Here is a 27,236-nt window from a genome sequence, read left to right as displayed (position 1 = left end):
CACATACATACATACATGCATACACACATACATACACGCATGATGATACCCGAGATAACAGAATGCCAGCTAATGTTAAAAATATGTGCAGCGCAGGAGTGAATAGAATAGGGAGTTCGCCGAAACGGTCTGTATTGTCCCACACCCGTGACTAATGATTACAGGGTAAGGTACAGTGTTTCCGCACCGATGGAAATGGTCATAAACGCCATCATTTGCCCTCAGAAACGTCGCTAGGCCCCGATTCCCGTTCGCCATCGGCGGTGTTCTAATTGCTACATGCACGGGTTATTTGCCTCCGAGCAACACGCTTACCGGCTTCCAACTGTTCCGACGCTACCTGCACAGAAACTGATCCCCTGCTCTTGCAGCGCGGGGTTCCTGTCGCCATCCTGGCGTGTGCCCGTCTCACGGGAATATGAAAGGCATACGCAGATGCCGAAGCTCGGGTGTTCCCGGCCTGCAGAGGGGAAGGCCCGCTGCCTCGGTTTACTTACCACGCGCTCAATTAAGAGCTCAGCACGCTGGGATGCCTGAATAGGGGAGTGCTGGGCCGTTTCGCCGCCGCTCCCCGAGCGCCTACGCATCGATTGTCTGGCAGGGCGGCTTGGGCTGCGCGCCATCGAGCACCGGGAAAGGGCAGCCTGCTTAATCCTAGTTAGAGCGCGACAGCGCTGTGTCCATCTAACTTCCCGGGAGTCTCGTGGGCGGTGTCCGTAACGAACGCGATGGCCTTGCCTTTCGCACACACATCCCGCAGCAATCCGTAAACTGGAAGAACTGACGGATACGGAGGGAGAAGGCGACGGAAGCTTTTGTTTTTCTTGCTGCCTCCTCGCCACCGTCTACTTTTTCACGACTTGTAGACACATAACAGAAGCCGACGATAGTGTCTCCCTCCTGCTTGTAACGCCCTCCGTTGAGAGGAAATTTCCCCAACCACCGTTCACCCCTGCCTAACATGTGCAGTCCGACAGTGCCGTGAACCCTGTCCCATTTAAAACTTCTTTCGAATATCTGACGAGTGCGAACTGTTTTGAAGCCTCCTCTACCAGTTTTTTTCATGTCAGGACTTTATACGACGCCCTTAGCAAATGTTAGTGGATGTTTGCGCGAAGCCCCTTCCACTTTTCACCTTCACCCTGAACTGCATAGGAGAAAGCTCAGGAGGAGGGAAGGGGAACTGAGCGGAGAGGGTGTGGATGGGAGAGAGAGGGAGTGGGTGAAACAGCTTATCGTTGACCTCGAGCAGTGTGGATAGGTCTACAAGTTGGCACTTAGATCCGTCCTGCGCTCTGCCATAATTTTTAGCAGCTCTGTTCACATCCGCTGATTGCGTGCTGCATCGCACCAAAAAAGGTCAGCCAGATTACGCAAGCGGCGTTTAACGAAGGATACGAACGCGCTAAGTCTACTCGTAAGCTGTCCCTTTGTTCTGTTTTTTCACGAATCACAATGTTGGTACAGTCGAACCTCGTTACAACAAAGTAGTATCGGGACAGTATATTAGTTCGTTATAACCGATGTTCGTTGTAACAGCAGAGGGAAAAATCAGCTGTAACAAATTGACAAGATTGTCGAATACTTGGTACAAAAATGCATTTTTTAAGGCTTCGAACCCACAATAAACAAGGTAATCCTTACCTTTTTCCTTGTTGAATTTCAAGCTCAATGAACCGAAACATCAGTACGGGAAAAGAACACAACAGAGTTCACTTCACAAAACAAGCCTGAGTCGTTATTTATATGCTGATTGGTGTGATCTTCATCTGGTGGCTACTCGCAGCACTGAGAACGATTAAGTTTTCCCACAGTGTCCACGAACAAGCGTCAACATTGGCGTCAACCCGCAGTCATGGTGTACGAACCATCCTGGCAATGGACATCCAAAAAGCCTATTACAACATCAGTCATGCTGCTATCCTGGACTCAATTTATATGCTCCAACTTTCCATGCGGGTGCGGCAGTTCGTCCAGTCATTTCTTCAAGACAGGAAATTTGCCATACGCCTTCACGGAGAAGCTGTTGGCTCCTTTGTTCCTGTACGTGGTGTGCCCCGAGGATCGGTATTGGCTCCGACCTTGTTTAATATGGCGTTGATTCCACTGGCATGGCGCCTTCACGATGTACCGGATGTTAAATTTCTAATTTACGCCGATGACATCACCGTGTGGAGCACTCATCATGACCTGGAAACTCAAGCGAGTTGCCTGCAATCAGCCTTAGATGTGACCGCAGCCTTTTCCTTTTCGGTGGTCCTCCAGATTTCACCAAGTAAAACAACATACACATCTGTTGCAAACCGCTGGGGCCGCCGAAGGCTGGCTGCTTGTCCCATCCGCCTTCAACTGGCTGGGCAACCACTGCAAGAGAGCCCAACAGTCAAAGTCCTGAGGTTGATGATACACCAGTCAGGAACGGCGACAGCTTGGCTAGCTCAGGCTAAACGCCAAGCTACTCAAACTCTGGCACTAATACGCCGTATCGCTCCCAGAGCTGGTGGAGCCAGCTCACACGTGGCGCGACCAATAGTGAGAGCAGTATTACAACCGTGCTTGGTCTACTCTGCTCAGTTCCAGCACATGACGGCAGCGCAGTAGGATTGACTGGAAGCAATTAACAGAGAGGCTATGAGAGCAATCACTGCGCTCCGACGCATCACCCGTATAGTTGCTCTCCATGAACATGCTCAATTGAACAAGTTGAAGGAACTTGTTCATCAACGTCGCAAAGCTCGAGAACTGAAGGCTTCATTGTGTGATTCTGCGCGAGCATTAATAGCGTACGCAGTCTCGCATACGCTGCCAGCCCTACCACAGCGAGTGCTTCCCCCGTGGCAGTTCGTGCAATTGAGCGGCAACAAGCCAACTGACCTTCGTCTCCCACCGTCGGACTATTCGGCGACTGCCCTTCAACAACGCATCACTGACATGGATAGCCACCTTCCACTTGGCTCCACCATATTATATACAGATGCCAGTATTGAAGACACCGTGATTGCCACTGCAATTAATTGCACTAACCACCCATCCCTCAGTAAGACATCCAGATTTAAGGTCCCGGAACCTTCACCATGGTTCTGTACGGAACTCGTAGCCATTAGAGAGGCTCTCCTGGCTGTAACCGGACTCACTTTGCGGCCCGTGGCTTCCATAGTAATTCGCACCGATGCCCTTTAAGCAGTCCGCTTACTACGGTTAGTGAGCCGTAGCCCTATGCTGGCCCAGAGTATTCACCACCTTGCGGCACGAATTGCTCACAAGATACTGATTGAATGAGTTCCGCGTGACCTACTGACGACCCACTGCAAGGCAGACGTAGCAGCCCGGCTAGCAGTCTCCATTCCGTCTCCGACTTCCCCGTTAGAGCTGGATGATGCGACCCTCCTGCTGACTAGAAAGGAACACCTCCGGCGCCGCGCAAGTGCATCTAATTCCACCGTGTGCTTCCACCCTCCCCTCGGGTCTTACCCGTGCTGAGGAGGTTGCGCTTAGGAGGATCCGGGTGGGGGTGGCCTTAACTCCCGCCGTGACCTGCCAATGGCCTTACTTCAAAGATTGTTTTACAGACCCCCGTTGCGCAGTTTACCACCGCAGTGATGCAATAGCCGACATACAACATTTGCTGTGGTCTTGCCTCGCTTTGCGCCCTACGAAACTGCGACATCTTGCGGCGACGGGCCTCCGCATTGATGACGCATCCGCATACAACACATGGATATATGGGCCCCATCATCGTTCCCTCCTAGACTTTATACGCGAAACGAACATTCTCATGTTCACCTAACAAACTTTCCTCATCATCAACCTATACCCCTTATCTATGCCCTGTGGCAAAATGAACGCTCAAAAAAAAAAAAAAAAGAGGGGCCTTTATACTTCTGCAGTTTCGGACTACGGGAGTTTTTCCAAGTAGCTTCTTAGCCTCCTGGTCAAATATGTCTTCGTTATATCCGATATCGCGCGCAGCTCACATGGTTTCAGTTTCGTTATAAAGGAATAAGTGTCATTCAAATAATGCGTGACCAACGAAAGTTTGTATTTTGTTCGCTAAAGCTGATAATTTGCCAAATCAGTGCTCGTTATAACTAGGTTGAACTGTATACCCTTACAATGGCAGCGATGAATTATGTGCTCTAGTTGAGCGCCGTATATTTGAGCACCGTTGGCGCATTGTGCCCGCACAAAGCTTTGTGCCAACTGCCACTGCGCATTTCTACCTCTACGTCTCGTTGCCTCCCATTCACACAGCAGCACGCGGACGGGACGGAGAGGTAAATGGCTGTATGGCTTTAGATGTCTTTAGTATGCCTCTAGCGCCCTACAGTATGGCGAACTTGAGTACTAGCCCCTCTCCTTAACTTAACACTATCGCGAGGAAGGAACGCGAATTTCTGTGTGTGGACTTTAACTGCCCCGCTCCAGCTGGGCACTGGTCTGCTTCAAGTATTGTTTTTGTCTCGCAGAATGCTAAAAAATACGGAGGTAGTTATTAATCAAGTTTAACGAGGAGCTTTTTTACTGCGGTAGCTGTTAATGGGAAGCGTCCAAGCTTTTCTTGTGCCTTGCGCCAGCGTGCGTATAAAGAAGTTTGTAAAGGATGCATCGAAGCGTACACTGTCGCAGCAAGGGAAGGCCAATGTCTTCAAAATGGACGACTCTAGAATCCGTGAAACAGCCTTGATATACCTGTTCGTAAATAGAACACACAAATAAACCTTCCCAGGCGATTGACCAAGAGGCTGATTGCTGACGAAAATCAGATTCCATTATAGCGACTTTTGCATGCTGACCGTGCACTAGGCTGCGTACGAACAAGCATTTATCCGCTCTGACCTTCATAATGGCTCACAGCCAAGCACAAAAAATTGTCTCCACAGTCGTTAAGGAGAAGGGGGGGGGGAGAGAAGGGGAGTTGTCGTCGACCATATTCTGCCAACTGCAAAACTAATTTTTATCTCAACGACAGGTTCTCTTTCTCAGTTCATAGCGCGTGCACTGCAGCCGCCCAGTGATGTTCCGTAGTGGCGAGAAAAATTCCCATACCTGGGTACAGAAGTTCCCTATTTTCAGCATTTTTTTCCCGCAGATGTCTTAAGAATTCCTTTCCAAATTCCCTGCTTTCTCTTTTTGCAGCTGATAGGTTTTTACCTGGATTCCTGTTCGGTTTGGGCGTTTGCCAGCGCCACCTTTACGTAGCCTTCCGGATGCAGACGGCGTTCAGAGAATCAGAGTATCAGCGTGAACTAAATCCCACTACATCTGCCGCTCAGCAGCGTTTGACATGCAATTCACATCTTGTACCAAACCGCAAGTTTCCTTTGCATGCTAAATATCTAAGCTAAAACTGCCCCCATGAAAAAAAAAGACATTGTCGGGTAATTGAGGTAATTTTAGCTCAGCGCCGGGATTGCTAGAGCCATCTCATGTTGACAGCATGCGGACTAAGGCTCACCCGAAATACTTGTTTGTATATTGTGCAGGAATACACGCGAACAGGCTCCAGCCCTTAGCCGCCGCCGCCGCCGCTGCTTCACGCTTTGCTAGCACGTTCTCATGGAGTATTATTTGCTCTATGCTCCCTCCTACTTTATGAATTGGATTGGAAGCTGGCTTCGATGCTTGTGGCTTGTGGGAACACGACTGGGCTTATTTGAACACAGATCCGAGGAAGTATGAGGCGAACTTTTTAAAAGAAAACTAAATAATAAATGATGCGAGATCCGGTTTACTGACATTATTTTCCCGTTTTACTCCACCAGTCCTGGAATTCCCTGCATCTATTAGAGATTCCCTTTTTCCCTTTTGTTCAAAGTTACAGCCGAAAATTCCCCGAAAAAGGGAAAATTCCCCGCACGGAACATCAGTGGAGCCGCCCTCTGGCATGGTTTCTTTGTATAACCGCAAGCGGTAAAATGTTCGCAACGGGAAAGCTGTTCGCCGGAGACGCTACAGAAATTTAGACGCGAATGAACGCCAGGAAGTCGGCAACGACGAAAACGCCAGAAATCGCCGCGGAGAGAAAATTCACCGCGTATCTGCTCACTCCGCTGCAAATGCCGTCGAAAAAATTGTGCCGCCTCTGCAGCGTAAATGCCTCTCCCTTCTCTCCACCGACCACCTCTCATGCTCTCCCCTCCCTTTCGGTACACCTACGATAAACACGGAGGGGGTTTGCTAAAGTCAATTCAATTTTCCCGCGTTCCCCTGCTCGCGCACTCTACGAGAATATTTTGTTATTGTTAAACTTGGAACACTGCCACTACGTCCAGGCTTTTTGTACTTTTGTATCAAAATATTGTTTCTCACGCGTACTTTTTATTTCATATCGCAAAAATGAAGAAGCCATGCATATTTAATCTAAGAACACTGCATATGTCACTTATGCATTGACGTTTTGCCTCAAATATGTCTAATAATACTTTTTTGCTGAACGACGTTGACGAGTGTGAAGTGTGTTTCCAGATTTATAATATTCGGAAAATTTTGCCTATGTAAGCACCTCGTTCGAGTGTTCCTTTAACTTTCGGCCGGAAGGCGGAATCGAGATTCAGACGGACAAAGAGACATCCGGAAAAATATTCCGGGTTTAAAGGAGTATACTGGCACGAAATTTCCGTGTTACGTTTGTGCCGCTGCTACGGGTGCCTATTAGCCCAGTAATCATAGAACGGCACATTAGACGGTCGATCGCTGCGTAAACAGTCATTTACTGCGTCGTTTATTCGTATCAATTTCGGTTTCGACAAAACGAGCTCCGAGCGGCCGCCATGACAGGAGGGTGCACGTGACGTAACCATTCATGTCGCACCGCGTCCGGTCTAGACGCGCGCGCCGCCCAGACCGGCCGAGGTCCTCGCCATCCCCACGCGCCCAGGCAGCATGACGTCAGTCCCAAAACCATGACACACGGCGTAGCACCGCACGCCAACCGCAACCCGGCGCGCCGGCTACGTCACGGGAGCCCTGACGTCGGCAGTTTGGGGCAAGGAGCAGATGATGTCACGTCGGCCCGGTGTGGGCTTTCTCGTGCGGGCAAAGGTAAAAATGGATTCACAATATGTTATACTGAACGGTTACCGTTGAAACTTGCTGGGAGATATCTCGTAATAAAAAAGAAGCATTTTACATACAGTTATCTAAGCTTTCAAATTTCGTGTCACTACTCCTTTAAGTAGCCCAAGAAAGACTATCGTCTTTAGAGGAGATCGCTAGATCAGCGGCACAACCGCGATTTTTGCAGGCTGCCGTCGCTCGCGCACCCGACGCGTGCCGCCACTTGCTTTCACTTGGCTTGTATACGTTTGTTTCGCAGAGCGTCATCAACTGCGACAATGCTTTGTTTGGATACCCCCTCCCAACTTCACGCTTCCGACAAGCTCTTTCTTCCCTGGAAAACAAACAACCCGTAGCTGCCGAAGATTCCTGGGGGGTCGTTGCGCCGTCCTCTCTCCGCTTTCATTTGCGTTCAGGGCGCAGAACATCACGACGGCCCTCTGAAAGCCTTCCGGTGTATAGTTCTTTGCACCACAGTCTATATGCGGAAGACTAGTACATACCAAGTCATCATTCCCAGCTTACTGTGTCCTCTGTTCGTTCGATAGGCAACGGTAAAGAAAACAAGCGTCAAAAAACGTCGCCAATAGCATCGCTGGAATAAGGCGGTGAGTTCCGATCAAACATAAATTCTTCTTATCAAGCCGCTGTTGCTTCCCGTTTTGTTGCTTGTTGTTTTCCCGTGTACCATTTTTAACACGAAAGTGTTTTATTCCGTGATAAACCAGGATTTTGCTGACATCATATCCGTAATGGAAATGACGCCAGTACAACGAAGCAAGCGGCCTGTATCGGTGCACCCCTGCACACAGGGTCTTCTTGCGGGGAAGCGACCTTTAGTACTAAAGAGTACGTTAACTTAGGGTTGTTAGTTTTCGGGTTTTATATTTCAACACTGAAGTGTTTTATGCCGGGATACACCAATATTTTACTGACATCATATCCGTCAGTAAGTGTATAAGAGTATGTGTACGAGATTTCGGCGCACGTTAAAGATCCCCAGGTGGTCAAAATAATCCGGTGCCCTCCACTACGGCGCGCCTCATCGCCTGCGTTGCGTCGGCGCGTTAAATCCTACAACCAATCAGTCAAATCATGTAGTCACAGTACTAAAACAACGGGAAACTCGTTTACGGCTCGCGCTAGAACGCAACGTGCACTAAAAAAACACCTGGACACTCGTTCACATTGCCTCGCGCTGGAGCACTTTGAAACACGTACTAAAAAAAAACACCGGGACACTCGTTTACGCCTCGAGCTAAAGAACTTCGTGCTTCAAAGACAAGAGACTTTTACAGCAAAGCTGTTTACCTGTACCGCCCCCCCCCCCCAATGGTTTCATCTCCGTGGGCAGAAACGCCACGGAACCAATAATACACTTATACACTACATGCTTCGCCCCTCCCCCCAGGTTTCACGTTAGTGGAGATGGCCCGGGATTTTTTTTTTTCCTTTTTAATTGGATGCACATTTTATTGTTTGCCAGCCGCTGCTAACCCCGTACCCCTCGGACCTTTGGGATGGCCCAGTGGTCGGGTTGCCGGTTTCACGGCGTAAAGGGCCAGGTTCGATTCCCTGGACTTCCCTAGCCACATTTTAACGCGACAGTGTTTTATTCCGGGTTTCATGAAGATTTCTCTTACGTCATATCCGTTACGGAAGTGACGCCAGTTCAACGAAGACAGTAAGCCGCCTGTAAAGGGTGCACCCCTGCATACAGGGTCTTCTTGCGGGGAAGCAACCTTTAGTACTGAAGAGCACGGTATGCTAGGGTACTTCGTTTCCGGGTTTTATATTTTAACACGAAAGGGTTTTATGCCGCGATACCCCAAGATATCACTGACGTCATATCGGTCACGGAAATGACGCCAGTACACCTCTGCCGAAGCGACCCGCCAGCAGGACGTCGCTCGCCAAGCACACACACAAGACAGCCGCCGACTCGCAAATCATGCTCAGCTGCAAATTTCGCTGCACATTCCACTTTTGTGTTTTACCGATTCCTGTGGCACAGGAATCAAGCATAGTTTTTTTAGACTACTCGAAGGATACGAACTGTCATCAGCTTGCTCCCATACCTACTCTGGCACCCCCATTAATACGCAAAAGTCCTGAGAGAAAGATGTTAAAACGCGAAGCTCTCTCCTGCGCAGCCTCAGTGAAAGTCCAAAATCCAAACTGCTTAGACCGTGTCAAAATGGCGCAGTCGGATCGAGGCCCGATTCCTACCGCTGGAAGCGTTTTCTTTTATTTCGAGGCGCTTGATGTGCCTTTGTGGACGCACACTGTGTAAGTTGGCTTTCCTGCAATGCGTTTCGGCGAAACGACGGCATAAGCGAGGCACATGAAGCTTCGCTTTAATAAAGGTGTAGAGAAAACTGGTAGAACGGCGATTCTTTTAGTGCTGGAATGACTTGTGTGATTTGTCGCGGGGCGGCATAAAAGGCAGTCGTAAATGTGTGGTACGTGAATCGCCTCGAACGCACCTTGGTCACGTTTCGACATTCATCAAGCTGGTAGGTATACAAAGCGAGAAATTTGGAGTGAACAAAAAATTGGGGCACACTACGCCTGTCATGTTATTTCACGCGTGCCGTTCGTTAACTGAATAGACTTCCTTTTTTAACATGAAAAATATTTGTCGCCAAGTTGATTTATGCCAATTGTGCTATATAAAAGGGGTTCCCTCTTTGATGACCTGTTTTCGGAAAAAACTACCCTGGCACGCAAGAAAAGAGCTTTCTAATGTGCGTTAGGACTAACCGCATATTCACGTGAGGCGCTTTTTAAAATATTAATTTGTTACAATCCATTGAAGAATGCTTTAAATCACCGGGTTAATGACAAATTACTGACCAAGAAACTAGGTCGAGCTACTTATTACGAAAACGGATTGTTTTAGTATTGAAAACGGCTTGGTTGAGGTAAACGTCAGAAGTGTCTCCGCCATTAAACCCTTCAAAAGAAACTAATTTACGGTGGATTTAAACCTTTCATAGCTCTGCTCGAGCGGGTCTTTGTCGCCGCATTATTTTAAGGCCAATCTTCTAAGTGCTTCCACCTTCAAATAGTTTCCCCACTTCCTACGTGTCCTGCCCGTTAACCAGAAATTAAGTTCGTGTTGGCCAGTGCGTATTGGTTAAGCTTTTCTGCTGCCACTACAAGTGCCTCCAGGTTTCATGTCCGGCCGCGGTCGTTTCAAGGAACCGTGAAAACAAAATAGAAACTTGTTCACCTTGAAAGAACTCTAATTTGGTAACTCACTCAGCTTCGTTGTTCTTACCCGAAAAAAAAAAACGCAAGTAATATCGGAGAACTTCCGAATTTCGCGGTGAAGTGACGGGTTATGCACAGGAGGGACGTAGTAGAGGCCAGCACTAAACACATATCAGTGTGTTAACAGCACGTTAACAATGGAGCACGTGTTGCTCCATCGCATTGCAAAGAATAGCGCAAGTGCATCGGCAGCAGTAGGAGTAGCACATGGGCACTGCTTAGACCTGCAGGAACACCGTGTGGCTAAAGTCTCCGAAGCTCTAGACGACGTAACGACGATCGCATGATGCGCGAACTGTACAGAACGAAAACGCACTACAATCGAGCGTGGAGAAGCAGCGTAGCGTCACCTCGCAGAGCCGGGACTAGGCGCAGCATTGGCCGCCTCCGTCTGAGCTGGGTTCCTCCTGACAACCCGAGCGAAAGACTCGGGAATGCGGCTGCATGCCACGGACGCCTGCAGTAGATTAGGCTGAGCAGCTGCATGCATCGTCAGGATTTTTCGCCGTTGCTAGGTGTGACGTCAGATAATCTGAATGACGTCATCAGCAGCGTAGTTGCTATGCATTGCAACTTTTGCAGGTTACAAGTGAACATTCCAGGCGGCAAACTTGAAAAATACACGCTCCGCTGGTAACAAAAAGCGGAAAACCGGCACGGGCAACAACATGAAAGTCGGCGGAAAAGTAATAAAAGGAAAATGTTGAGGGCACTTTACTTGGGAATGTGGTAATAATATCTGCCTCACATTAGCCTTCTATTGCATAAAATAGCATAACGACGTTTCGAACAAGGGCAAAGAGTGAAAAAGAAACTTACAAAGGGTGAAGCAAACTTAAGAAGTAACCAATCGATATATTTGACATTGTTTGCTGGCCGTGTATACAAATCAACTCACACGCTGCTTTTTTTTCTTTCTCTCTCTCTCTCTCTCTGTCTTTTTCGCAGTGTTCCAACCACCTCTGATCTTGCCACTTCTGCCATCTGTTATGGCTGCCGCTATCTCCGTCTCAAAGGTTATACGCTCTCTTTATTTTCGCTCTTACGACTCCCCCCCCCCCCCCCCCCCACCCCTTTTAATCCCCACTCACACGAGTGCGCGCATGGCTGTCGGCGGCGAAGGCAAACGAATAATGAGCATCCCGACGCCGCCTGCAGCACGCGGGAAATTCGAGAGAAATGCTATATTTCATCTCGCAGCTTGACAGGGAGGTGGCAGGCGTACGCGAACAAGCAAAAAGCGAAAGAAAATGTCGGATGGCTTGAGCTTGTATAGGAGGTTCGCACCGACATTCGACGGGAAGAAAAAACACAAGAGGAGCCGTAAATGTGTGAAATTAGAAAGACGGAGGCAGGCCAGACGTCACTTCGGGAAACTTTGTTAATAAACCTGCCGCTTGTAGATTTTCGTGTGTTTGTATTTTGTACTTGGTGACTCCGCGTTTGCAGACCACCACATTTTCTAGGCGGAGCCGCTTAAGTGTACGTCTGTAGATTTGAGTGAGTGAGTGAGTGAGTGAGTGAGTGAGTGAGTGAGTGAGTGAGTGAGTGAGTGAGTGAGTGAGTGAGTGAGTGAGTGAGTGAGGGAGTGAGTGAGTGAGTGAGTGAGTGAGTGAGTGAGTGAGTGAGTGAGGGAGGGAGGGAGGGAGGGAGGGAGGGAGGGAGGGAGGGAGGGAGGGAGCAAGCAAGCAAGCAAGCAAGCAAGCAAGCAAGCAATGTGACGCGAGTTTGCAGTGATTAATACACGAGGCTGGAGTTTAAGTCACGTGTATAGCACACATACACACACGCAAACACATTAAGCCATCGTTTATTTGCACCGTATGGTGGAATCTAATCACCACTTCTGTATTTTTGTTTTGTTTGCAGTTGCATCGCAGGGTTCCGCGTTGAACTTTTGTGTGACTAACAGTCAAACCCGATTATAACGAACCCGGTTAGATCGAATTACGCTATATATCGAACAAAAATAAATCAGTTGCGGAAATACACGCGAAACGTATTCCTTATAACGAAGTTCACATCTATTATATCGAGCTCGGCGTGCCTAGAATGGCCGCCAAAATGCATGGTCTCGGGGCGGCGATTGAGATGTTGATTGGCCACGACCACTGAGCAAAGGCGAGACTGAGACATTGCGCCTCGTATGGAGTGACATGACGCCCGACACTTTTCGTAACTGTTTCCGACACGCGGGACACACAACGTAACCCGCCCAGTCAGTCATTCCGGAGTTGGTCGTGGTCCGGACAAAGACGGCAAGCTAGCCAACGCTCCTGATGCTGTGCCGAAAGGAGTGTCCTTCGAAGATTTCCTGAGTGTCGACAACGACGTTGCCGTCACTGTAAGCCCCTCGGACGCGGACACCGCCAGCAGCGCCGTCGTAATGCTGATGAAAAGCACTGAGGAGGCAGAGGATGTCGCGAGTGAAAGCCGTCCGACAATTAACGAAGTGCTTTCGGCAGTCGATATCCTCCTCCAATATTTCTTCGATATTGATGGACACGAACTCGAACTGGTGCAAGCAATGTCTCGTGTAAAGAATGCTGTGTTAGTTGACGCTGCTTAAACGAAAGGGAAAACAAAAATCACCGCTTTTTTGGAAGTAGGCAGGTAAGGCGGAAAGTGGCTTTATTATTTGCAATAAATCGGTTGTTTTGTGTATGGTAATGACATTTTGTTCGTTTCTGCATGCGGGGATGGCGGGGGAATTCCCGCGTATTACGAACTCGTAACAATAAACTCGTTATAGGCGGGTTCGGCTATATCCATGTTTGACTGTATATAGAGCTCGCGAAACTATGGCTCTTGAAGTGAAGGACCCATTCGAGACGATTATTATAACATAAGGCCTATGCCACGTTCGAGATACCGACTGAACAGGGATATTTCAAGCCATTGACGTGATCAGTGGTTCTTCCCGTAATATACCAATAGAGGCGTCAGGTGGCGTCAGTGTTTCGAAATGTTGCGACAGTTGCCACGACGCTCTGAACCTGGCCCCACTTCGCAGAACGCCCGCAAGCAGAATCGATGGGGCAAGCACAGTCGATCTGCATATTTTCTCTTCCGCATTCACCGCCATTTTTTCCCTTGCTAGGCAAATGAAAGCTAGGCACGCGAAAAGTATTACAAAGGACGTTCGCGCCAGCGTTCTTCTTTCCGTTTTTGAAAGCCGCTTCATTTTCGGACCGTCAAAGCGCATTCGGGGGACGATTTATTTGAAGGCGTATTCGAAGAACAGCTAGCTCTGGCCATGGCATCGCGCCTGCGCTTTCGCGAGGGTGCGAAGTTTGTGTTTGGAACCTCTCCAATTCCATTCTTTGTCCCTCGACCCCCGCCTTTTCTTTTTCCGCTTCAGCATTTGGTTCGTTTTGTTTTTATCGGGTGCCGTCGTCCGTCATCGTGCATTTCTTTTGTCCCGGTCCATATTTCGTTGCTATTTTTCTTGATCTCTTTTTTTTTTTCAGTTTATGGGCCTCCTCTTTTTTTTTTTCGCTACCCGGTTTTTGTTTGGCGTGAGCTAGATGCTTTGCAAAGTGCAGGCTGGCGACGCGAAAATTCCACACGTTCACATTCCAGTGTGCTAATTCACGCTGATGAAGTCCAGTCCCTAGCCGGTACGCACAAGTAACCTTTGTTGTTCGTTGTTCTACCGCGTGTCCGATCTTCATATCCAAAGCATATTGGGGCAAACCCTGGCAGTTTTTTTTTTTTTTTTTGGCGCCGCATTTTTGAAGGAGTTTTTAGGGGTACAAACACCGTCGAAGTAAGTACTGGCACAATAACGAAGAGCGTGAACAGGCAGTATAACGGGCACTGTTCGCACCAACGTTCCTATAATACTAGTGACGCTAGTTTGCACCACTCACGCATGTCAACGTTGTCTAGCGCAAAGGAAACCCTTGTCATATTTGGGGCAAAACATGAGTACTACATGATCTAGAATGCCAGAGGAGCGGCCGTGGCCAGAGTTAGTCTTATACGCTGCATTTCTTTCGCGAAGGCCAATAAGAACACGCGTTATGAACCAGCGTCCAAAAGATCCGTGGTAAAATCGCAACAACAGAGAAACATTCCAAGTCAAAGGTAATCCCGTCTGGTCGGGATGCATGTTGAAGAATAAAAGGCAAAGTCGGCGGCGTCCTTGCCTTTTGTTCCCCAACAAGGACACGCGTGCAAAAAACTAAGCACCTATTACGAGCTGTGATTGGGAAAACATTAACGCCCAGTTGCCGAACAGATGCGCCGAACAGTTGCCGAACAGTTGCCGAACAGATGCGCAGAGCCTCTGGCTCGCTATAGAGACTGTTGCGCCGCGAAGTGAGAAAAGCCCAGCCTTGCGTCTCTGTCTGGCTGCATGGCTGGAGCGCTCTCCCTCGTCTATTATCTTCGTTGTCGTCGTTTGTATACGATCATGGGCAAACACTTATGAGACTTCTTATTTTTCAGCGCAATTTGCGCCAGTTATAAGCTTCAAGCGGGTTGTGTTTGTTGTTACTGTGACGTATCTCGTCATGTTTTCCTGGCATTTAGTTATTTTCTCGAGGTAGCAGCTATACTTTTTACATCATAATGGGTATTTAATCCCGCTTTGGAGAAAGAAAAATCCCGGATCAGCCACTAATCCGATTTCAACGAAGAAACTAGCTTTGACGTCAACTAGTTAACTGATTCAACTCTCTAGCGATCATATTATTTGTCTTTATGAAGAAAGAAATAAGAGGAATGAAAGGAAGCCAATCTTCAGCCTTACCCCTGAGCCATCCCTGTTTTCGTCGGTGCTTTGTTCTTCACGACTCTTGGCCTTCGTGCTACCTTCTTGTATGCCACACTTAAACTGCTTGATCGCAGGCTCTCAGGTCACAAGGGAGCCGAAAACGCATGTTGCAAAACAAAGACTCTGCTTCACTGCTTTTTTTTTGTTGCGAAGGTCTTCCCTCTAAGGGCAGCATCGATCTGCAGAGTGCAGTCTTCATCCGCCACAGAGTGGTTGCTCTTCGTACGACTCGATCGGTCCTCGAAGCTGTCTCAAACTTGAGCAGGCGTTGGCTTTTTGTATGCTATTTCTTCGTGATAACTTGGCTGTTTTTTTTTCTACCGGCGTCTGCAGACCTGTTTTCTCATACATTCTTTAAGGCTCACTCAGCTCTCCAGTTTTCCAGCGCTGACTTCATGACTTCGGTCCAGAAAAAAAAAAAAAAAAAAATGGCGGAATGGTTTGTTTCCAGGGGGTGGCCGTTGTGAAAAAGCAGCTCTCTCGTGCCCAAATCGATGGGCTCAAGCACCGACAATCTTTGGGACTTCAGTAAAATATGCTGTTTGCCCTGTTTGTGCATGGTTGGTTACGAAAAGAGCGCTAAAATCGGACATACGAACGAAGACAAAAAAAAAAGCACTACTCACAAATATTTATTTGAAGAAATTAAGTTAAGGCGCCTTAAGGTATAAATTAAAGACAAATAAAACCTATGAAACAAATAATAAAAGTGATACGCACTCATATTAAAAATACCCTACCGCCTACAGTTGAAAAAAACGCGATTCATTGGTAAAAACTAACAAAGAAAGTTCATTGATGCATTTTTCACGATTTGTAAAAATAAAGTGAGCTGCGGACAGCTCACGCACCACTCTGTCGTGGCCTTTTCTTAATAATTGTTTTGTGAGACGGAAAATGCAATTCAGCGCCATTCTTGATGTTGTAAGGATCCTGACGCCCAAGCCATTGCGCGATCACTGGGTTTGTGGCGTTGCGCGGCGCTTTTCCCCTCTCTCCCCGAAATGCCGGCTCGTCTCGGCGCCGCTGTGCACAGCCGAGCCGTCGTCTCAAACTCCTGCCTGAGGTGAAGCCTGCAGAGACCGTTGCGGCGATAAAACACTGCCACGCAGCGGGCGCTCCGCCCTGGTGGGGGAGCTAACCTCACCTCATTGGCCCGTTTGAACGATTCCGGAACCCCGTTCTCGCCGGGACGCGAACGCGCGCCCTGCGCGGGGGTCCGTTCGGAGAAACGCTTCCAGGATGCCGAAGGCGTTGGCCGAAGGTATGTGACGCTTTCTTTACCAGCCGGCTGCAACTCTGTTGCGCCGGCGAAAGCCCACCAGCCCTTTCGGCCGCGGCCCGTGCCTAAAGCTGCTCCTGTTGCCCCCACGCTTGCATATAGTAAGGCCGTACCTACCACTCGACGATCACGCCGTGCGGTACGCGCCTGTGAGCGAATGGGCCCCGTCTCCTTCGCTGCTGCGAGCCGATCTGGCCAGCACGGCGATGCGCGCGCGCACAACGTGCGCGCACCCCGGAATTTGCCCTGACCGAAGAGCCCACTGGCTTTGTGCCGACGACGCGCACACTTGCGCGTGGCGCCCCATCGCCCCTTTCACCTAACGGGAAGTACGTACATGTACTGTAAATTATATAATTGGGTCTGTAAAATATGTGACTAGAACGTTAGTATAAAATAAACGTCTTCCCTCCGTACCCTGGGCATATTCCTTTGTCGCCCCCTTCTCCACCTGCCCAACAGAGGCGGTGTTAAGTTGGCGCGACGGCGTTTCAGTATCGTGAGCATGCTCAAATAGCTCGAACCCGCGGTGGTTCCTCGCAGTGTGCATGAGTGCCTGCCTTGTGCAATGCTAGGATTATGCATATTGTGAGGTAGAGAGACCCATAATGTTGACTCTTACTTGCCTACGGCCAACCACGACTGTTCTGGAGTATTTTTCCACATTGATAGCCGGGAGCGTCCCTTTAAGGCCACGTGTCCGAGTGTTTAAGGGGCACTGGACGCTTGCCCTGTGCATTTCTTTTCCCCGTTTTATTGAATCGTGTTCTCCCTTCAATCATACGGCTGCTTGATTGTGGTGTTCAACGCGCCGAACCTACACCGGCAGGCGCGCTGTAGTGGAGGGCTCCTGATTAATTTCGACCACCTGGGGATCTTTAAAGTGCGTCGAAATCTCGACCACGGCCGCGCTCTTATCCAGCGGCCGTGTCTCGACACACGGGCGTTTTTGCTTTCCGCCTCCACCAGAAGAGCAGCCGCAACGGCCGGGATCGAACCGGCGTTTTCGGGCTCAGCAGCACAACCCATAGCCACTGAGCCATCTCGGCGGCCACCCTTCGAGCATACGCGAGTTTCGTCAAACGCTAAGCAAGTAACGACAAACTTTCGTTTTTTTCCCATTAACGTTTGTAAAAAAATACAGAGAGTATGATGAATAGTGAGAGAACGATGCAGACGGAGAGAGAGAGAGATTTTGTTGCGTCTAAATGGGTGTACTTTTCCACGGAGAAGCTTACAAGCAGCTAAACAGTCGTCAGCGAGAACTGAACTCAACACTGTACAATTTCCCACAGTGCGGGCAAAGGTTAACGGAGACACCAGATCAAAAATTAGTTCTAACAACTTGAGTTGGAATGACTGTTTCACAGATCTAGTTTCCACACTATCGAGCGCCCTTACCAACTCGCGCCACTCCCGTATGCTATAAAGCCGAGTCCGATGGCGCTGCTCGGTCGAACGGTTGCAACACATCACACACAAACACACGTTCGCGAAATGGCGGACTGGGATTCAGCGACTTCGAGAATCATTGGCTACATCCGCTCCGGCTGAGTTGTCTGGGCCCAATTCCAAAATCTGACTCTGCCGACTGCATCAACGGTGGAGGGCCTAACAGGGTTAAATGCCCCCGGTCGTTGAGACCCGAGCGTAGTAGCGCCCTGTTCTCTTCGCGCCGAGGGCAAACCGTGCTATACGACAGTCGTCAAGGCTGGCCTCTATAGCCCCGGCCAGCGAAACAATGCCCGGCGCACCCGCCACGCTGCTCAAAGCGTGGGGGCCTAAGTACTCGGAATAGGCCCGCCCCGAGATCTCGGCAAGAGTCGGGCAGCGCGTCAGGAGGCCTTAAAACCACTTGGCGCAGAGCCCGCGCAACACTACCACCTTCGAGAAACGGGCAAGGCGGGTTATGACGCTGCCGACGCGGTGTTAATTAATTTCCGAACATTGCGTCACTCTGTGCATTTACGGAATAAATACTCGTTTTTACGATTGGTGGTAGCAAGCAGCGTGGGAGGTTAATCCATTTATGATGTGGTACCAAGGCCTCTTTGTATCTTAAAGGTGATTATGGTGTGCTCCGTGCTGGTAGACTTAGAGGCAGAAATAAAACCTGCATCCTCATTCGAGGCCGCGTTGAAACCGCGCGTCTTAAATTCGGCAAGCCCTGCTCTTCTCAGTACTCGCGTACGGGAGCTACTACGTTAGACTTTCTTTTTTTTTCTGCTTTGAGGTGACTATCTTGTGGAGTGTCTTGCTTTAGGGTAAACGGCCGTAGAAATAAAGGTTTAGGTATACACAACAGCGAGAGGAGAGAACTCAAAGGACGAGAAAAGATCGCCGCGATAAAAAGGAAGTCCGCTCTACCTGCCAGGGAACTCGTATGCTATCGTTAAAGCTATTCTCGCCAATGAGGTGGCCCTTTTTCTACGACTTTACCATGAACATGCTGCGTTGGAGATAAAATGTTATGGCGTACTATGCGTTAGAAGGTAGCTCGAACTTATTCAGTCGGGCCATTTCACTACATCGACCTGTTTCCGAATTACGTCTAAAACATCCTCCATACTTCTTACAGAGACCCCCGCATGAAGGGAGGATAAATTCGAAGATTTTTGGCCGAGTGAAAGAACAATTTTGTTCAAGTTGGTGAAGCACTTACGATGATAAGTAATATTATCAGGAGGGCATCAAATCTATAAAAACAGCAGGACTTGAGTACGTGTAATATTCAGACACTCTAGAAAGCAGTGAAACAAACCAGTGCGTAAAGGGAGAAAGCAAGACCTGAGCACAAATGCAGTCACAACCATTAACCATCAGAACAAATGCTGCAACCAAACAAACGCAATGCATTCGTATACGAGGCTGTTCGCACTACAGCAACGTGGAGCGTCGGCACTTTTTTTTTGCGATATAAAATTTGTAATTGAAATAATTTAGAAATTCTTCGTTTTTGTCAGGAATCGCTTCTTCCTCTAAAAGTCGTTCCCCGTGCTTTTATAAATGACATTGTTGCACCCCGCGCACCTGCCTCCGTCAGATACGTGATAGGTGTGATGCCCCGTATATACGAAAGCGCAAGTAGCTTTTATTATAAGCGGTTCACGCTGCTTTGCCGCTTCACCGCTTTGCTCGCGCTCCCTGACACTAATCGAGTTGCCACTATCAGTATCGAGCGAGCCTGTGCAAGCGAGAGCGCAGAAACGTCTGCATGCTCTCTCGTACGCTCCCAGGGAGAAGAATGTGGGAAATCGGAGCGAAAAAGCGGTCCGGATGCTCGGAGGAGGGAACCAATTAAGGGACGCACGTGGGTTGGCTTGAGGTGGGGGCGATTCTCTTCCGTCCCGGTCCAAGGAGCGCCATTCAGACCTTCTTCCGCGAAGGTGCAGGCGATGCTCATTCTTGGGACCCGCTGCCTCCTGCCGAACCTCCCATTCCATCCCATGCTCCGGCTGCTCACTTGGCCTCCTCCTCCTCCTCCTCCTCCTCCTCCTCCTCATCCTCCCTGCGCACTCACGGCGCCGAAGGCTGCTCTCCTAAACGAGCGCTCTATCGAGTGCCGTTCCTACGCGACGGGGGAAGAAGCGGCGGCTGAGTAAAGGATGAGCTGATGAGGCTCGCAGAACAGGCGCCCTTGTTTATCACGTCCCAAGCACCCTTCGGGGTTCCTGGGACGAAGGCGCAGGAGCTTGTTAGGGATTGAGCCCTTTCTCTCGCCGTCGATGTCCGATGTTTATGGGGAAACGCTCCGTCGTTTTTGCTGTCGCTGGCGAGCTGCCGGGATTATTGCTGCGCTGCGTTGCTGCGCAGGAGACTAGGCGCTAACGGGAGGCTTTCGGAGTATCACTTGAACTTGAAAAAAAATTGAGTTTTGCTGTGTGACTGTCTTCGTCTGACCATGAACCCCGGTCGCGAGCTTTACCATATAATTTGACGTCATTGGAGTGGTCACTCATTCTATTTGCAACGCGTGCATTGTGCTGCTGAGCACAAAGACGCGGGTTCGATTCCCGGCCGCGGCGGCCGCTTTTCTGGTGAAAGCGAACAGCAAAAACGCCCGTGTGTTTGAAATTTCGGTGTGCATTAAGATCTACAGGAGGTCAAAATTAATCCGGAGCCCACTGCTACGGCGCGCGTCATGGCCTGCGTAGCGTCAGCGCATTAAACCTGATAATCAATCAGTTATGTGCAACGCGCGCGTGCGTGTTATGTTGAGAGAGAGAGAGAGAGAGAGAGAGAGAGGAGAGAGAGAGAGAGAGAGAGAGAGAGAGAGAGAGAGAGAGAGAGAGAGAGAGAGAGAGAGAGAGAGAGAGAGAGAGAGAGAGAGAACTTTATTATGGGTGGGGGCGAGAGGGTTCCATGTATATAGTGCACACGGGGCGGGCAGTGGAGTATTAACAGAGGAGGTCTGTGCTTTCCGGACCACAGATGGTGCTTCACGGGGAAGGATTGAGTGGGGGATAGGGAAACACTGCCTGCTGGCATGTGGCGTACACAGATGCTGTCGCCCTGTCATTAAATGTTAGAGGACGTATTAGTTGCTTGGAGTTTCTGTTCCGTCCTCACATAGCACTGGTCGTCTGTTATGCGAAGTGCTGTACGGAAGATTCACACGGGCACAATCCCATCCACAGGCACTTCAAGAAAAAAAAAAAAGGGGGGGGGGGGTGAGCAAAATTGGCTACCCTTTGAAGGGTTCGTGGATCGCTTCTGATTAGCGGTAAACGCTCCGTTCGTGACAGTGGTGCTTCCCGAGAATTGAGGAGCTGTTCTCTGCAAGTTCAGAACGCTTAAAAGGAACAAATTAAATGAGAGAGATCAGGAGTAGTGTGTGCTTCACAGGCGGTAAATTCAGAAATCAGAAATCAGAAAAACTTTATTATGCAAAAGTCAGATAACATGTGCAAGATATACAGAAAGAGGTCCCATAGTCAGAGACTGTAAGGGGACCTCTTGTACAATGTAAAAGTGAAAAATATTGTAATGTATATAGCAGAGAGACAGAACTACAGTAAAATGCAATTGAGACAAATAAAGTAAGAATATACGCTTGTAATCTCACAGAAACAATTGAAAACCAAGAATAACACGCTTGTTACATAAACAAGTGATTACAGAACGCAACTCACAATGAACAAGAAACAATAAAGAAACAGAAAAACAGGCTAGTTATTTGACATGATATGATTTTTTAACTTCGATTTAATTATATTCAGGGAACGAAATGCTTTAATGTCAGAAGGTAAACTATTCCAAAAAGAAATTCCAGAAAAATAAACGGTTTGCTTGCCGTAATTAGTTCGAACTTTTGGCAAGAAAAAGTTATTGTTTAGGGCAAACCCTGTGACATTCCTATTTGAAAGTATAGCATTTAAGGGCGAAAGTTTATTGTTTGTAATTCTATACATACAAACACCAAGGTTATATTTAACTAGTTCGGTTACAGTTAATATATTGTTTTCGTGAAGTAATGACGTAGCGTTAGTGAGAAATGGGATTGACGTGGCAATTCTTATCGCTTGGTTTTGAATTGTCTGAACTGAAGTAAGATGAGTGGTGTATGTTTTGACCCATGAAGTAATACAGTAAGAAATGTGTGAATGAACAAAAGAAAAATACAGTGACATTAGTATTGAGGGATTGAAATAAAGGCGAGATTTAATCAGTATTCGAACGCCATACGTCATTTTTTTCCTAATATATGCAAAGTTACAGTCGAGTTCAATGCCTAGGAATCTACAGCAGTCACTTACAGGTATGTCATTGCGAGCAATTTTAACGGGAGGGATAGGAGGCAAAGGTTTTGCGGTGAAGAGAAGACGGCAAATTTTGTCTTAGACGCGTTAATTTGTAACATGTTATTACTGCACCGCCGAGCCAGTTGTGACAGGTCAGAATTTAGTTTTTCAGTTAAGGACGTAACAGTGGTATCGGAGTTAAAAACTGTGGTGCCGTCTGCGTATAATATACAACTGGATGAAGAGAGGCAATTCGGCAAATCATCAATAAAGAGTAAAAGCAAAAGGGACACCAAAGTGTGATTTCTTGCCCATTTATAAATTATTTCCGGTGCGTAGGCCGTGTTCGCATATACCTTTGATAAAGTTCCACGGCGCACTACAGGAAGAAGTGTTTCGTGCTTTTTTTCCCCTTCCAATCATGAATTGTGCCACTCCTACCGCGCTCCCCCGCAGAGTCACCATGGCTGCCCATGGTGTTGGGAACGGGTGAAACGTACATACTCCGGCGTGCGTACGCACAGCCACGGAGGGCACTTTAGCAGAGCCCCCTAACAAATAACATCGGCACGTGCGGAGCCCCGGGCCTGCGTCGGCTTCCTTCGGCTCTCGGCCGGCCGGTCCGATTAACGATCCCTTTCTTCGCCGCTCCTTCGGCACCAATTACTGGGCCGTGAATTACCGGCGGGAGCGCATTATCCCCGTCTTCCGGCCCGCGCCAGCGCCTCGCTGTTTTCCTGCCCTTCTCGTCCGGCGGAAGCTCGCTTCCGCTCTCCTCCCGGTGGGCCTCCCCTGCTCGGCCCATCCAACCGCACCCGCTGCCTTTCTTCTGCTGTTTCTCCTTCTCCTCGAGGTGCATGCTCCTTCGCACGCGCGAGCCGGGGGCCGAGCAGAGCATCTGCCGACCAGATTACGTGGCCACCAGGAAAAAAATTGCCCCTAATCTCTCCCTCTCCCCCTCTCCGCCTTTTCTTTTTTAAGGACAAAACGAAACCTGTCTGAGCATTAGAGAATCGTCACTTCGTTTTTGTTTTCCGTATTGATTGCAGCAGTGCGGAATGAGCGCATTCTGTGTATGTAAATACTGCCTGATTATTCGTTACATGTATGGTAAATTTGCCTGGAAACACCCCGCCCTCTTGCCCTCAAAATCTGAAAAGTTGTAGTCGGGGTTAGTTATAAACCTTCGACGCTGTCACTGTATACAGCCAGGACGTGATGTTGTCACACACCGTTAGTTTTAACGTGGCCTTTATTTCGGTTGCGTCGGCACAGCGTTCGTCTGAACGTCGATTTCATTTTCTTTTTCATGTTGTTTTGGGTGTTTGAGAAAGTGCGCCCATTTTTGCGAGCTTTGCCCCTTCAGTGGGCCACATGGCCCCCGATGGAGACGTGGTCTCTTCGGTTACGCAAAACCAGGTTCCTGTTAACCCTCGCAAGTTTTCTTAGCTGCTGCTACGTTCCCATTGCGCAGCACTGCATAGCCTCCTTTGAACCAGTGTTAAATATTTAATAGGTATGTTGGGAGTTATGGGAAATGACAGTTTGATTGCTGAATAGAAAGTCGAGGTTCTGTTCCCGGTTTCGGCGCTTTTATTTGCACTCAAAAATCAACAACTGTCATGTGTACCAGGTTTTGTAGCAGGCTTCGGAGCCCCATGTGCTCTGAATTAATCCGTAGCTTTTCATTACGGTGTAATTTGCAGTCCAGGTGCATTGCCGGTGTTTAAAAGCTTAAAATTTAATAGAAAAAAAATTGTTTGCTGATTGAAATATAGCAATCTACGAGAATTCTTCACAATTAAGCTGGTTCGCCGCATACTAGCGCTACTCTCTCCGAACGAAGGGCTAAAGCACAAACGCTGACTTTGCGAGACAGTAACCGACGAGGGTTAACGTTGGAGGTTTTCAGCTTTCGCATGCCTCAAGAGAAATGCGGGCGGAGGAGTGAGGGGAAAGCCCGGCATGATGACGTGGTGAACTAAAATGTGGATACCGTCGGACGTAATCAGAAAAGAGGCTGCGGTGGCGCGCTCTGTAAAGATTGCTAGTACTAGGTTCGAAGGACAGACGAGTACACCCCCCCCCTTTTTCCCCCCCTTTTCTTTTTCTGGGTCCGTCACTGGGCTTAAAGAAGATGTATTTTGGCTTGGTTTTACATCTTATGAAATTGGCGAAAAGAAATGAGCCCGTTTGTTAAGTGTTGCATGCATGGTGTGTAAAAGCATCGCCTTTTACGGAGCGCATTCAGGGAAAGAATAGGTTAGCTTGCAGAACCGCACCAGGAACGATGTTAGGTGACAAGTTTAGGCGTAAATGAATGATTCAACCACAGATAAAACTGAGGTGAACCCCATTCGAGGTCAAGTTTGTCGAGAGAAGTTGCGGCAGGTCGGTGACGGAATTCAGTGTGCTGGCTACCGAGGGATGGTAAGGGTTTCATGAGGAGACGCATGGTTACGTGAACAGAGGAGATAGAAAGGATAACGTAAAGTGAGAAAGGAAGTCGCGTCTAGAAGCGCTGTTGCTGGTAGTTATCAAATCAGTTAAATCACATCATTTTATTTTTACAAGGAACGTTTGGAAGGAGGCCCGAACGAAAACTGGAAGCTAGTCCACTTGACGAGGGTTCGGCCCCCGTTTACAAGGCACAGCGATGGCGACAAATAAACAGCCAAACAACAGTATCAAGTGCACAGAGTGAGACAATGTGTTCAAAATACCACGGGCATACATATGAGAAGATAGATAACTGATTAACATATGAGTGCATATAAAGGAAGGGCGGAATAAAGGTAAAAGAAAGGCAGCAATGTTAACCAGGCTATGGATAATTTTTTGAAACATTATTCGGCATGTACAAGAAAGTGCGCACTCTAGCTCTGATAATGTATTCTGTGTGCATAGGTAATGTGTGTTTGGGCTGATAGTTTAATACCATTGGGGGAGAACAGTGAGCCATTTGTTCCCCGTAGGATTTTCTCGAGAAAGGTAGTTGCCAAGGTTCCGTGTTACGAGTTTGATATGTGTGCATCCGAGTTGACAGATCTGCAAAAGAAGCTAGTAAACTTTCAGCAGTGTTACGACTTTTTTTTTGTCTTATCGCCGACTGATATGAGTACAGATTCGAATGGAAACTAAATTAAAATGATTTGAAAAGTGCCTTAGTGTTACCGTGGTGATCTGCGTTGCTCATCTGTCCAAGAGCTTGCTTTTTTTTTTTTTAGTGTGAGTAGACGATTTAAGTTCGTTGTGGTTTTCACCCAAACTGTGGCGAAATAATTCACAGAGAGAGAAAAAGAGCATTGTCAATCTTCTGCGGTAAACATAATCGAAACTTTGCAAAAATACCAACAGAATTTGTAATACCGTTAATAACGTGATTCATATGCTGATTCCAAAACATGTTTCTATGGAAATAGACATCAAGAGCTTTGACGGAGTCAACCACTTCTACAATGCTGTTACCCAGATGAATTTTTTTCTCACGCGGTGTGTGATTGCTTCGGTGAAAGGACAATCGCCTTTGCTCTGTAAATTTCTATTTCCAAGGAATTTAACTTGCCCCGGGAGCACAATTTATCAAAGCAATAGTTTACATCGAGTTGAAGTGCCGTAGTGTCAGCATTTCGGAACAATAGTGTCGTGTCATCAGCGTAGATAATAAATGTTGGTTTCGTGCTAATCTTAATTATATCATGAATATAAAAGTTAAACAGGAAAGGACCAAGGATGCTCTCTTGAAGAACACCAACATGCTTGCTTTTAGACGAGGTAATGAAAGCACTGGCGTGTTTTAGAATTTTAGATAAGGGGTGAGAAGTTGTAGGCGTATGCCCCGTATTTCATACAAATCGAATATTTTTAGCAGCGTCATGTGGTTCACAGAGCTGAGAGCCTTTGAAAAATCGGCATATACACCAGCTATAAATTTCTTATCTTCAAAGGATTCTAAAATTATTTCCTTTTGGTTGAATAAAGTGAGCTCCGCTGATCTCCCCTTAAAGAAACCGCACTGAACGTTAGTTATCAGACTGAAATTAGAGGCGAAACTCTCTGTTCGACCATGTATTATTTGTTCCAGGGCTTTTAAGAACACTGGAAGGATGGAAATGGGGCACTAGTTGGGTAAAATATTTTTATCACTTCCTTTGTGAATAACCGTTACCTCAGAAAGCTTCACCCGTTTAGGAAAGTTGTCAGTAGTAAGTTCTAGGTTATGAATATGGGCGAGTGGTGCTGCAATTATATCGAGGGTGTACTGAGCGGGTTTTAATTAAATGTCATCTACATCACAGACGTTATTTTTTTAGGCCCGTAAATGTTTTTTTTTTAACTTCAATGTCGCCCGTAGGGTACATGCACACACTGTTTTCATTACTATGGATTTGATCACACGCCTCAGGATAATTGGAAGTGTTGGCTAAGTTAACATAAAAAATCATTGAAAGCTTCTGCCAACTGACTGCCCTTCAGAAGAAGGTCATTTACACTTCTTTCTGTTGCGCTCTGAGCTACGGGAGAACGCTTCAATAATTTATCTTTTTTCCATACTGTGTCTGCCCCTGCTTTACATTCCAGACGGACAAAGCTAAACAAGTATTCCCCGTTCTTAGTACGAAGAAAGGCGTTCGTCTTGCTTCTGTGGAGTCTAAATCGTTCCCAGTGATCAGAACTTCTCGTGCATGAGAATATGCTGAAAAGTTTGTCGTTCTTTTTTATCAATTTAAGGAAAAGGTTCGACTCACAAAGCTTCCGCGATCGGTTGGCCTTTTGACAGCGCATTACAGGAAAGCAGTCAAGAAAGGCTTCTTTAAACAAACAAAATCTATCATATTCCTTTTCAGAGCTATCCGCATGATATATAGGGTACCAAATGATCTTTTTTTAACTTTGAGCGGAATGCTTCGAGTGCCGTTACATTAATGTTATGAATTTTCGGGTTATCGGGAAGTTGGGCGCCGATCCTTTGGCGCAGAAACCTAATACGCGGGATTATAAATAGTCGCCAATGTAGGAGGTGAGAACACCAACTATATTATCATGCGGAGCCAAATTGGTAATAAATAGATCGATTGGTGTGCTTGTGTCCGATGTAATA

At 47.8% G+C, this 27,236-nt stretch overlaps 2 protein-coding genes across 3 annotated transcripts in view; one reads left to right on the top strand and one right to left on the bottom strand.

The window, feature by feature from the left end:
• LOC144144967 (uncharacterized) overlaps positions 1-3,155 on the bottom strand; it is a 29,948-nt gene extending 26,793 nt beyond the window's left edge. The window contains exon 1 of the mRNA XM_077676466.1: positions 3,135-3,155. Within this exon, the coding sequence (XP_077532592.1) occupies positions 3,135-3,155 (21 nt within the window). The remainder of the gene's footprint in view (positions 1-3,134) is intronic.
• Positions 1-27,236, top strand: part of LOC144144431 (uncharacterized) — a 319,951-nt gene that overhangs the window by 148,923 nt on the left and 143,792 nt on the right. The window contains exon 3 of one of the 2 annotated variants that reach the window (XM_077675870.1): positions 11,281-11,348. The exons of the other annotated variant lie outside the window; for it this stretch is intronic. Within the exon in view, the coding sequence (XP_077531996.1) occupies positions 11,322-11,348 (27 nt within the window). The 5' untranslated portion in view covers positions 11,281-11,321. The remainder of the gene's footprint in view (positions 1-11,280; positions 11,349-27,236) is intronic. 2 annotated transcript variants of the gene reach the window in all.

The sequence above is a fragment of the Haemaphysalis longicornis genome, unplaced genomic scaffold (genome assembly GCF_048455015.1).
Source record: "Haemaphysalis longicornis isolate Haplotype H1 unplaced genomic scaffold, Haemaphysalis longicornis Haplotype H1 scaffold_7, whole genome shotgun sequence".
Classification (NCBI taxonomy): domain Eukaryota; kingdom Metazoa; phylum Arthropoda; class Arachnida; order Ixodida; family Ixodidae; genus Haemaphysalis; species Haemaphysalis longicornis.
The sequence above is the reverse complement of the archived record's forward strand: the minus strand, read 5'-3'. Positions and strand labels throughout refer to the sequence as shown.